This window comes from Chiloscyllium punctatum, chromosome 26 (genome assembly GCF_047496795.1).
Source record: "Chiloscyllium punctatum isolate Juve2018m chromosome 26, sChiPun1.3, whole genome shotgun sequence".
In the NCBI taxonomy this organism is placed as follows: Eukaryota; Metazoa; Chordata; class Chondrichthyes; order Orectolobiformes; family Hemiscylliidae; genus Chiloscyllium; species Chiloscyllium punctatum.
The window spans coordinates 77,200,774-77,214,074 of NC_092764.1; the positions used below are offsets into that span (position 1 = coordinate 77,200,774).

The following is a 13,301-nucleotide window of genomic DNA, read 5'->3' on the forward strand; positions in this document are numbered from 1 at the left end:
TTCTGTTCTCCAATTTGTCACGTGACTTAAATTCATCATTCCTGAACCCATTCTCATAAATCTTTTCTACATCCTTTCTAAACTTTCACATCCTTACTAGAGAGCACTGTGGAGATAAATTCAATTGAGGCTTTCAAAAGTCAGTTAGTTAATGACCCAAAGATAGAAAATTTCTCTGTCGTGAAACAGCAAGGGAGTGAGGATGGCTAAGGTTTTTTTAGAAAGATGTCATAGTCTCACATGTGCTAAATACTCTCATTTGTGATCTAACGATTCTATTACTCAAATCTGAACAGAGAATACTTGCTCAGGTGAATAGCTAAATACCCTCTTTAATTTTTGCAATCTGAATTTTTGTATGCTCCCAACTCATCAAGAATATTCTGAGGGAGATTTCTGTTTCCATGCATTATTCAGAATAATTAAAATTAAAAGCAGTCTTTCAGAGTGACAAGATAGTGAAAAAGCAGTAAGATTGACAAGGTTAATAGGTGCAATGTTTGCACAAACATATTTTTAATAATGTTATTCATTTGATAATATTTTAAAATTCTCTCCTATATTCTAGATATTTTTGATTCATGTTTTTATTGGATTGATACAGCAGGTAAGATTGACCACTTGCAAATAATGTTTTTTGTATCAATTCAAGTTGGCTGTTAGTGTAATATTCTGATTTATTAAAAATTTTGATCACGGGATAGAGAATTTCTTATCTAAATGCAATAAGTTACATATTCAATTTATCACCTGGATGATACAGGTATTACAGTTGCTATATGACATTTCCTACTTCTTTAGCAATGCTCCCCCCCACCACCGTCACCATCACCTGCATTGAAATGCTAAAGTTTTATTTCTATTGATTTTTTGTCTTAATGTCCAGACAGTAAGATGAGAATATACCCAATATGCATTGCCAAATTATATATTCTACAGCAGCAAGTATTGATTCATGAAAATAGTTTTAAATTGATTGCATATGGTGTCATATTAGATTGTGAGTTGAATCCAATTCTCTGGATCAGTATGTCATGTTGAATAAATCAAAAATATGACAATGAAGTAACTGGTAAGGGGGCTAGTTTGCTGCTTATCTGTAACTTGAACTTCTGCTGTGATATCAAGTGAATAACTACATCCATGGAGATATTAGTTGTAACAGACATCCATCCAATGCAAAATAATACTGGATGCCAGAAATAATTAATCAGGTCAGGTAAGATCCATGGAGAGAGTTAATGTTTCAGGTTGATGACGTTTGATTAGAAGTGGAAATGCAAAAGTTGTAAATGAAAGAGGGAGGTTGAAATAAGAAGAAAAGGGAAAATCTGTTGTTGGTAGAAGGCTAAGGAGATTGAGAAAGGTTCAAATAAAAAATGTCTTGAGTAGTTTTGAATGGAAGAGTGCTGAATGGGTGTCCTATGGTTATCCTCCAAAAGCAAAGTTAAATTACTGCTCCTGGTTTAAAATGTTGCAGTGGAGCAAAGAAAAGGTGACACAACTTCCCCACATTTGCCCCACAATGAAGACTGGATTTTTACAGTGATGATTTTTTTTCTTCCCTAAGACCCTAAAATGATGGTGCTGGCTGCATGTAAGGTAATCTCCTTTTCTCACCTTCCCCTTCCATGTGTAGACACATGACTTGTCTGATTATCAACTCCCTTACTCAGGCACATGGCCAGGACATCCCATATGGTATTGAGATCTGGGGTGCTGGTTTTGCTTTCATTCCTTTTCTGTTGCTGCTCTGCCTTATCATTAAGATGTTAATGTTTCAAAAATCAAAGCATGACCCACCTTATAGACAAGTTGTCACTTTTTGAATGATTGATAGCAAACTCCTTTTAGCCATTATGTAAACGTTGCTGCAAATCTGTTAGGGTGAATGAAAACAGTACAGTAATCTGCAAATTGTAGATCATTTTTGGATATGATTGTCAATTTAGTTCATCAAACCCAGCTTCCAAGATAAAAGGGCTATTTTTAATTTATTAATTTGTTCGTAATATGACACATAACCTCTGCTTTGTGCAAAGAGCACGCAACCTTGTTATTTTTGTAGCTCTTTTTTATTGCCAAATAAATATTTAGTTATCCATCTGTTTGTACACTCGATATCATCTGGTGATCCCACTTTTAAGTATCTGCACATGACATGTCCTACTGACCACTGGGGAAAAAGCAGTAGTCACTGAGACAGTGCTGTAACATCACATGGCAATAAGGTTAGTTAGCTCTTAAGTTTGCCATGAGGCTATCACATCCAGGTCTGTTGCAGGTTGAGAGGAATCCTGAGGAATCTCCTTTTGACCCTTCCATTATTGGTAATCTTTCAATGTTAAACTGCAAGGATTGCGTTGAAATGCTTGAGCATCTTGTAGTAAAGCATAGCTATTGCAAGAGCCAGCACTTTGTGCAAGTTTTCTCAGCAAAGAGAGAGTGTGGATATGTGAATTATCCATTTTACACCACCCAGATTTGAAGGTCAGTGCACACCCTTGAAAAGCTCATATATAGATTAAATCATTCCCCACAGAAATGTGTGAAATCTGTACTGATCCCGTACTCCCACTTACAAGTGTGGGATAACAGGTGTAGGCCTTGACCTAGAACAATCTCTGCACAATGTGTTTAGCCTCAGTGTTTATAATGGCTTGACTGTAGTCGTTAACATCACAATTAAAGGATTCATGACATCTGAGGTTATCTGCAAACAAGTAGTTGGTTCCTTGTGAAATGACCAATTATTGGCCATTTCAATTCCTTTCATTCTTACGATTCTGAAAATGTTTAATCTCTTATATCGATGCTACTTAATCAGGTCCTACAGCAAAAATGATACTGGAACACAAGTGGTTAAGAATGAAAGTGAGGATATAGTTTGTAAACACCAAAACCTATTCACAATTATATGTCACTCATTATGTGTCACTGCATGCCCTCAGATGTTTCTTTCCCCTTTCTCTCCATCCCACTACATCTGAATGTAGTCAATTTTCACAGCTGGATGGAGGGATCTTGCTCTGTACTTGACCTGAAAAACAAGTGGACATCAATGGATCAAGTTGGGCCTAGAGAGCCCTTGCCTGCTGGATGTGTCTTGCCCAGATTCAGGCTGACTGTTCCAGACATGGACTTCTACAGGCTTTGGCATCAAAGGTGGGGCTGGAGGGGCTGGGAACCTTAGGAATGTCCCGAGAAAAATCTATAAGAGGCCTGTGTTTGGCTCTTCCTCCCTAGGAGTACTTGAGAGGAAGAGGCAACTGAAGTGAGTTTAGTACCTTTGCTCCCACTCTCCTTGCCGCTGATGCTGAACATCACACTGGACAACATACTTCAACTGAGAATGGAAAAATTCCACCTAGAATCTATATTTCTCTCTTCAAAGAAACTGCCTCACCTGCTGAGGGTTTCCATTGTTTTTATATTACGTACTTTAATTTCACAGCTTAAGTTTATCAAGATAGTTACGAGACACAGGTAACTTGATAGTTACCAGTAGCTTCAGACTCACAATGAAGCTAATAGTTATGAGACACAGGTAATTCAACAGTTACCAGTAGCTTCAGACCCACAATGAAGCTAATTAATGTGGGATGGATCCAAATATATTAAACCATGCAGATATATTTTACATTTTAATGTGGTGTGTATGTCTAAATCTCTAGTCATACTGAAAAGAAATCTCAAGTCAGTAATGACCAGATGAATGAGAATTATTTGTTCCTTATTATTTTGGAGTACAATTACTGTAATCAAGACATGACTTGGAGGTGCCGGTTTTGGACTGGGGTGGACAAAGTTAAAATCACACAACACCAGGTAATAATCCAACAGGTTTATTTGGAAGCACTAGCTTTCAGAGCGCTGCTCCTTCATCATGTGGTTGTGGAGGTTAAGATCATGCTCACAGAATTTATAGCCAAAGGAATCCAGTGTCATGGAGATGAGATAAAGTAAACAATCTTCAATTAAAATTTTCATCTTTTATAATGGATATGCTTGTCTCTGTTCTTTGATATGTAAATCCCATAACTTCTTTTAAATTTGATGACCTTGGGGTCATGTCACATTACAGGTGATCCCACTGCATGATACTCTCTCTCTCTCTCTCTCACACACACACACTCACACACACACAGTCCTACATACTCACACACCCACGCAGACCCTCCCTCATATACAAGCTCTCTCTCATATGCACACACATACACCTCCCACATTCACACCAACACATGCATCCTCTCACACATAACCCATCGCACACACACACTTAACCAAGTTAAAAATCACACAACACCAGGTTATTGTCCAATAGATTTATTTGGAAGCACTAGCTTTCAGAGCGCTGCTCGTTCATCAGGTGGTTGTGGATTATAACATTCTAAGACACAGAATTTATAGCAAAAGTTTACAGTGTGATGTAACTGAAATTATGTATTGAAAAAGATCTGGATGGTTTGTTAAGTCTCATCTTTTAGAATGAACATGTTAGTTTCAGTTCTTTCATATGTAAATCGCAGAACATTTAAAAGTTACATTCTCAAGTGAACTTTAACAATTGGTGTCATACACACACACATATATATATATATATATATATATACACACACATATTCTATCACATGCACTCATACCCACATGCCCACACTCACATGCACACTCAGTCTGTCGCTCCTACATGTGCACATATATAAGCTTATGGGATGAATTTGTTTTTGCAGAGTAATGTTTTATTTTGTTCAAAAATTGTGTGAATCCATATAATACTGTACAGAGGGTTTGTCAGTCTGACATAGCATTGGAACACGGACAGACTTTACACCGATTGTTAAAAAGCTGAGCTATCTTGAGAATGTAATTTAAAAGAAGTTCTCGGATTTATATATAAAAGAACAGAAACCAGCTTATCCATTATAAAAGATTAAAGTTTTAATCAAAGGTTGTTTACTGTATCACATCTCCATGACACTGGACTCCTTTGACTACAAATTCTGTGAGCATAATCTTAACCTCAACAATCACCTGATGAAGGAGCGGCGTTCTGAAAGCAAGTGCTTCCAAATAAACCTGTTGGACTATAACATGGTGTTAAGTGAGTTTTAACTCTGGAAATGAAGACAGTTAACCTTGTTACTCCAGTAAATTAGGAAGCATTCTACAGGCACATTAGCAGGAAGACCATATTTTTGAATATTGCTACAAAATTGGATTAACTTCGTTGTGACAGTGTTTTCTTTGAATGTATACTTATTAGAAGGGTACTTGCACAATATTGGTTGGACAAAATTGCATTTTCATCAAGCTATCTTCAAGGTCTGCAGGAAAAATGAACATCATATCAAATTGACCTAGAAGTTATTATGAGCAGTACCATGCTGAATGGTTCAACCCAATGGTTGAACCAAGTTTGAAAGCTTTGAGGAGAAAATTAAAAGCATGAAGATATGTAAGAAGAATAAACATCTCTTGGGGGTGGGGCTGGAGAGAATCTCAAAGGTTAATATTACTCTGCAGAGAAAACATATAGTACAGTTGTACTTATCGCCATAAGAGTCTAAGATAGTCTGTATAATGAAATAGATGATATGTACATACAAATATATCCAATGAAGTATCCATTATTATATCGTATTTGTATACTCAAATAATTATAAAAATTTCTTTTCAAACATTTATCTACGTCTCTTGTATTTTTCAGATTTAAAATGTCTGGATTATGCAAAGATTTGTTCTCAAATGCATAGTGCAGGGGAATTAACTTCACTGTCCCAACCAAATACTTATATCTTATTCTACATAAACACAAAAACAAATTATCTGGTCATTGACTCATTGCTCTTAACTGGACTGGTTGTTTGCAAATTGGCTGCATTTCCAAAAATTACAACACTGACTGATTATCATTGTCATGGTAATTTAAACTACTGTTCTGCACTAAAGACTCCATTATTAAAACTACGTAAACATAACTCATTCTGTAACATTCAGTTGCTCTTATATGGACCAACACAATAATAATAGGGTCACTCTAGAATCATCCATGTTTCTATACAACCACAGTGTGATTGCATTTGCTAACCAGAAAGTGTAACACTTGAAATGGCCAACTTGTAGTCAGTGCCCAAAATATTAATATTCAGTTCTTAGAAAACTCTCCAGTGTCAACTCATCAAGTTTTCATATTGAGTTCATCTATAGTGTTTCATTTGTTTTTAATTATGTAACTGATCCTGGACTTGACTGTGGGTAATCAACTTAAGGCCAGAAACCATTTAGAGCTTAAGTTAAAGCTGCAAAATTAACTTCAGTTTGTTCAAAACATTTTTCAGGTACTTGGATCAATTAGTGCCCTACAATGTTTCAAAGTTGGAATGCAGAGTCTTCTTAATGCCTTACATTATATGTAATATGTTGATAAAGAGAAACATTCACCTTAAGCAGATGGGAATCCTTCAAAGCAAGGTAGCCTGCTGAAGGGGATGGTGGTGATAACAAAAACTTCTAATTTGGCTGGTTCCAGTGATATCTGGACATTGGGTGAACACAGCATTTACTTGGCTGTAATTTATCTTCAGTAATGATAATTGTTAAGTGTTTGTTTGGTACACTTAAAGAATGGTCATGTGGATTAAGGACTGCTGACACCTGTGGAATCAGCACAAGCCAGGCACATCAAAAGAACAGGAGAAATTGGAGGAGGAATATCTAAGTAATATTATCTCTAAAATGGGAAGATGAAAATGCAGTGATATGTCATTGGACCCAAATGTTTTGTTTCAGGGCCATGTGTTCAAATCTCACCATGACAGCTGCTGGAACTTGAATTCAATTAAAATCTGGAATTAAAAGCTTTAGTTATGGTGACTATGAAATGATCATTGATTGTCATAAAATTGCATCTCATTTACTAATGTTGTGTGGGAAGGGAAATGTGCCATCCTTATCCAAACGTGACTGGCAATGTGGTTCACCCTTGGCTACCCTCTAAAGTGGTCTAGCAAGCCCCTCAGTTCAAGGAGAACGAGGGATGGGGAACAAATACTAACCTTACTACTGACATCCACATCCCATGAAAAATATCTCATTTGATAAATATTGGTCCATTCTCAATATTGTGGACATGTTTATGTATACTATAGAACTTTAGAACTTTAGTCATGCAGGGTAGAGCTGATTCTAGTTATTGTAAATTGGTTAATGCCTCTACAAAGGAAATTGATAAAATATTGTTACATCATCGCATAAAAAAATTTGTAATTTTTAGTATAAGTATATCAATATTGCTAACTAAAATTATTAGTAACTATTTGTGCAATTTAATTTAAATAAAGTAGTCATAGACCTATCAGACCATAGGGCTGCTCTGATTTGAGAGAGACAACTGGTGGTGGATTAATTTGAGGGTCACCATGCATCAGGTGAGGGAAGAAGTTGAGAAGAAGATTCCTTCATGATTAACTCAGTTGGTGCAGGAACTGATTCCACCCTGCTGACATGATAATACATCACAAACCAGCTGGGCAGACAACTAAGCTAACCAGCTTTAAAAAGAAAACAACTAATTGTAAATAAAAGTTCTAAGGTTTTTAAAATAGTGGAAAACAACACATTTTGGCGTTGTAATTAGGTTGGCAGGATTGTTGAAGCAATTAACTAAATAACTTGTTAGCACTTTGATATAATTTACAGAACAGGTTACATTATCCCTCAGTAACTTCAAAACTGCTTATCATGGAATGTAACATCTGTGCTTAATTCGATTGCTAGTACCTAATGGTGATGATGTGGGGTTTTCGACTTAGCAACTGACAGCCATTTGATTCTGTACCTATTCATATTGTTAACAATTCTTTGATTCTGGAAGTTTTGCTTGTACTCACAGTTTTTACTGTGCTTTGACAGACAGAATAATAGAGTAATTAATTTTTCTTCATCCAGTGGGTTTTGCCAGTAACTCGAAACTCAATGCAGCCTTTTGTTGTAAGTAAGTTGTTTTTTTCAACCTTTGCTTGCAGCATTGTGTTTTATTTTAACTCTAGTTGATCTTGATTAAACTTGTCTTTATTTAAACTAATTTTAGGAGATGAACCTGACTATGATGATTAATCAGTTGCTGCTGATAGCGGTAGGTAATGTTATTTTTTATCAATCATACATTTATAATGAGGCAAAGTACCCAGAATGTAAACCAGAGGCATGAAAATGTCCACTACTCAACTGATACACAGCTAAATTTAGATAGTTCGAACAATATTTACTTGGCTAGTGTAGTGATTGGAACAAAGTCAGCCAGGTGGTTCTAATAGATTATGAGTTCCCTGATTGGGGTTGTGAACCTGATCCAATCAGGTAGTTCTGGCTGACAGATATGAACAGGAGTCATACATGCATAGTACAGCATGGAAATAGACCTTTTGGTCCAACCTGCACATGTCGACCAGATATCCCAACCCAATCTAGTCTCACCTGCCAGCACCCAGCCCATATCCCTCCAAACCCTTCTTATTCATATACCCATCCAAATGCCTCTTAAATGTTGCAATTGTACCAGCCTCCACCACTTCCTCTGGCAGCTCATTCCATACATGTACCACCCTCTGTGTGAAAACGTTGCCCCGTAGGTCTCTTTTATATCATTCCCCTCTCACCCTAAACCTATGCTGTCTAGTTCTGGACTCCTCCACCCCAGGGAAAAGGCTTTGCCTATTTACTCTATCCATGTCCCTCATAATTTTGTAAACCTCTATAAGGTCACCCCTCAGCCTCCGAAGCTCCAGGGAAAACTGCCCCAGCCTATTCAGCCTCTCCCTATAGCTCAAATCCTCCAACCGTGGCAACATCCTTGTAAATCGTTTCTGAACCCTTTCAATTTTCACAACTTCTTTCCATTAGGAAGGAGACCAGAATTGCATGCAATATTCCAACAGTGGCCTAACCAATGTCCTGTACAGCAGCAACATAACTACCCAACTCCTGTACTCAATACTCTGACCAATAAAGGAGAGCATGCTAAACGCCTTCTTCACTATCCTATCTACCTGCAACTCTACTTTCATGGGTTCTACTTAATTAGGAGTCGGCCCGGAGCTATCTGGGTCAGTGTCACGTACTATGCATGTGTGAATAGTGGATGATTTAGTGATGGAATGCTGACTTTCATAGAGTTATTTCAGTGGCAATGAGAGAAAACGCCCCTTAAGAGATTCATTCACAACAGTCATCTTTGAGCTGGGGTAAGCATTTCTGGCATCCTGCTGCTATTTGAAAAGTTTGACTCATTTAATCCTGCTGTTGAAGACTGGTTGTACCAATAGTGAAGCTTAATGGGTGATTCGCCTTTGTGGGGATTTCAGACAAATGGTAAACCGCTTTCTGAAGATGGATAAATACCCAATCCCTGGCATAGAGGACTTATATGCAAAATTGACTGGGGGGGGCTGTGCTTCACAAAGTTGGACATGGGCCATGCATACTTCAAATTGTAATTAGATGAGGATTCCTAGAAGCGTGCTATAATGAATACCATAAGGATTTGTACCTATATGCGAGACTGCCATTTGGGGTGTCATCAGCTTGTGACATTTTCCAGCAGATGATGGGGATCATTTTACAAGGTGTACCCCAGTTTGCCATTTATGTGGATGATGTAATAATAACTGAGAAGACCAATAAAGAGCATTTAGAGAACTTGGACATAGTGCTTAATGTTTCTGTAATGCAGTGTAGGCCTTAGGAAGGAAAAATATGTTCTAGGCACCCAAGTGACCTACTTGTGCTACAGAGTTGATAAAATCGGGTTACACCCATTGGAAGATAAAGTGAGGATGATCAAAGCTGCCCCGCTCCCACGTCTGCACCGAAGCTTAGGTCTTTCCTGGGCTGGTGAATTATTATTACGGGAATTTGATACATAATCTGGCCTCCATCCTGGCAGCTTTACATTTGCTATTGAAAAAGGATCAGCCTTGGAAATGGTCTCATAGCCAAAATGTAGCCTTTAGAGGAGTGAAGGAATTGTTATTGTCATCTAAGGTGTTGGCACACTATGATCCCAAGCAAAATGCATTGCAAACATGCGATGCCTCCTCCTATGGTATCAGCATGGTGTTGGCTCACCAGTGACCCAATGGAGAGGAATGCCCAATAGTGTATCCTTCTTGAACTTTGGCTGTACCGAACGAAAATACGTCCAGATCATAGAATCCCTACAGTGTGGAAGCAGGCCATTCGACACAACAAGTTCACATTGACCCACTGAAGAGTATCCCACCGAGACCCATTCCTCCACCCTATCCTGTAACCCTGCAATTCCTGTGGCTAATGCACTTAAACTTCATATCCCTGAACACTATGGGCAATTTAGTATGGCTAATTCACCTAACATGCACGTCTTTGGATTTTGGAAGGAAACCAGAGCACCTGACAGAAACACACAACAGACGTGGGAAGAACGTGTAAGCAGACAGTTGCCTGAGGTTGGAATCAAACCCAGGTCCCTGGTACTGTGAGGCAGCAGTGCTAATGACTGAACGATCACTTGGCGGGCATCTTTGGTATGAGAAAGTTTCACCAATACCTTTATGGATGTAAATTTGTAATAGTAACAGATTATAAACCCCTGCTAGGGCTACTTAAAGAGGACAGGGCCATGCCACCCATAGCTTCAGGTTGAATTCAGCGGTTTGCTCTCATTCTAAGTGTGTACAATTACAAGTTGGGACACTGGGAGGCAAAGTAACAAATGCGGATGCCTTGAGCTCCCTCCCTGTAGCAGATATACTACCATTGGTGCCACCACTGAAAGAGTCCATTTCTGATTTTAAACTTTCTGGACACCTTCCATTCAGCATTGACAATGTTAGACTGCAGCCACATAAAGATTCTGTTCTGGCAAAACTAAAATAGCTGATGGTGATAGGAAAACAAAAGGGCCTATGGGGAGCAAGAGAAATTGTCCTGAGCAGGACTCCACCAGTCATTCAGGGGTTTCTGAAATAAAGATATTGGCGAGAAGTTATGTCTGATGGCCAAGACTGGATACTGACTGATGTAACTGCATTGGTGGGGCAATGTCCCGAGTGCCACAAGAACAAATATTACCATCAGCAGCTCCCCACATTCGTGTTAATGGCTGGGTAAACCCTGGAGTAGGTTACAAATCAAATATGTTGGTCTTTACAAGGGCTGTATGTTTTTAGTCATTGCCATTTAGTCATTAGCCCATTCAAAGTGGTTGGACATCCATAGAGTTAATTCGTCAAGAAGACTCCACACTAAGTTAAATCTGATCTTCCTGGACAGGGGGTGGAGGAGAATGAAATAGCATCTGGAACACTAATGCCAGTCACAAGACTCTGCTAAGTGAGAGAGACACTTTACTTCAGAGTGCAATGTTTGGTGTTGAAACCATGGAAATGGCACTGCGTGGGTAAAAGGCATGGTCAACGCGAGATCAGGTCCCTTGATGTACAAAGTTTGGATAAGAAACAGTCCTGAAATCTGTAGACTCTCAAACGGGATAGGAGCAAAACATACCCAGCCTCTCAGAACATCCTTCTGCCTAGCATCAAAGAAACCTCTGAGGATGAGATGGACATAGCAATGTCATAGCCCCGATGCCATTACCACCTGAAGAAGATGTATTTCTTCCAAGATGCTTTGGGCGCAGGAGACAGCCTACAGGCTACATGCCACTAGTATCTGAGGCCAAGATAGAGGAACCAGACCTGGTGCAAAAGTGCCCCTGAAGATGCTATAGTAAAAAGAACAGGCCTACATCCCAATACTTAGAGGGGTAGAGATGTAGTAATTAGAATTAGGTGAGCCAGGTGGACCTCATAGAATATGAGCTCCCTGATTAGGGCTGTTAACCTGGTCCAATCAGAACGTTCTGGCTGATAGATATAAACCGGAGTGTCTACACCTGCACACACACACACCGTGGGTGCTGGGGAATAAAAATAAGCACTACCGCACTTAGGCGGTAGTGTGGGGGTTTAAAAAAAAACAAAAAAAAAAGAAAGAGAAAAAAAAATACTACTAAGAGACCAACACCCTGGAGTTGTGACTGGAAAAAAAAAAGAAAAAAAAAACTACTAAGAGACCAACACCCTGGAGTTAAAAAAAAAATAAACCGGAGTGTCTACACCTGCACACACACACACCGTGGGTGCTGGGGAATAAAAATAAGCACTACCGCACTTAGGCGGTAGTGTGGGGGTTTAAAAAAAAACAAAAAAAAAAGAAAGAGAAAAAAAAATACTACTAAGAGACCAACACCCTGGAGTTGTGACTGGAAAAAAAAAAGAAAAAAAAAACTACTAAGAGACCAACACCCTGGAGTTAAAAAAAAAATAAACCGGAGTGTCTACACCTGCACACACACACACCGTGGGTGCTGGGGAATAAAAATAAGCACTACCGCACTTAGGCGGTAGTGTGGGGGTTTAAAAAAAAACAAAAAAAAAAGAAAGAGAAAAAAAAATACTACTAAGAGACCAACACCCTGGAGTTGTGACTGGAAAAAAAAAAGAAAAAAAAAACTACTAAGAGACCAACACCCTGGAGTTAAAAAAAAAATAAACCGGAGTGTCTACACCTGCACACACACACACCGTGGGTGCTGGGGAATAAAAATAAGCACTACCGCACTTAGGCGGTAGTGTGGGGGTTTAAAAAAAAAAGAAAGAGAAAAAAAAATACTACTAAGAGACCAACACCCTGGAGTTGTGACTGGAAAAAAAAAAGAAAAAAAAAACTACTAAGAGACCAACACCCTGGAGTTAAAAAAAAAATAAACCGGAGTGTCTACACCTGCACACACACACACCGTGGGTGCTGGGGAATAAAAATAAGCACTACCGCACTTAGGCGGTAGTGTGGGGGTTAAATTTTTTTTAAAAAGAAAGAAAAAAAAAGAAAAGAGAGAAAAAGAAAAAAAAAATAAACCGGAGTGTCCACTTGGGTGTTTGCCTTAAAAAAAAATTTTTTTTAAACCGGAGTGTCGGACTCTTCAGGATCTGGGCCAGCAAGCTTTGTAGTTGTTGTTGTTGGTATGTGGACTCGAGACAGCAAAAGAGTCCCACTAGATCTGAACTAAGGGATCTGGCCAGCATCCAGGAGAGTACACATCCTGGAAAGTCCCACAGGAACATTTAAATTGTTTAGCAATATCCAAGTCAGAACCAAAGTTATCTTCTGGTTAACCGGTCACTGAGTTCTGATGGAGGTTCAAATCTGCACAACCTTTTCAGAGATCGCAGAACTAGTCTTTAACAAAATTCACTCTGAAC

At 38.7% G+C, this 13,301-nt stretch overlaps 1 protein-coding gene across 1 annotated transcript in view; it reads left to right on the forward strand.

Moving 5' to 3' along the window:
- The window catches only part of LOC140496225 (diacylglycerol O-acyltransferase 1-like), a 176,429-nt gene that overhangs the window by 118,722 nt on the left and 44,406 nt on the right, over positions 1-13,301 (forward strand). The window contains exons 10-12 of the mRNA XM_072595726.1: positions 569-607; positions 7,948-7,989; positions 8,090-8,134. Of these exons, the coding sequence (XP_072451827.1) occupies positions 569-607; positions 7,948-7,989; positions 8,090-8,134 (126 nt within the window). The remainder of the gene's footprint in view (positions 1-568; positions 608-7,947; positions 7,990-8,089; positions 8,135-13,301) is intronic.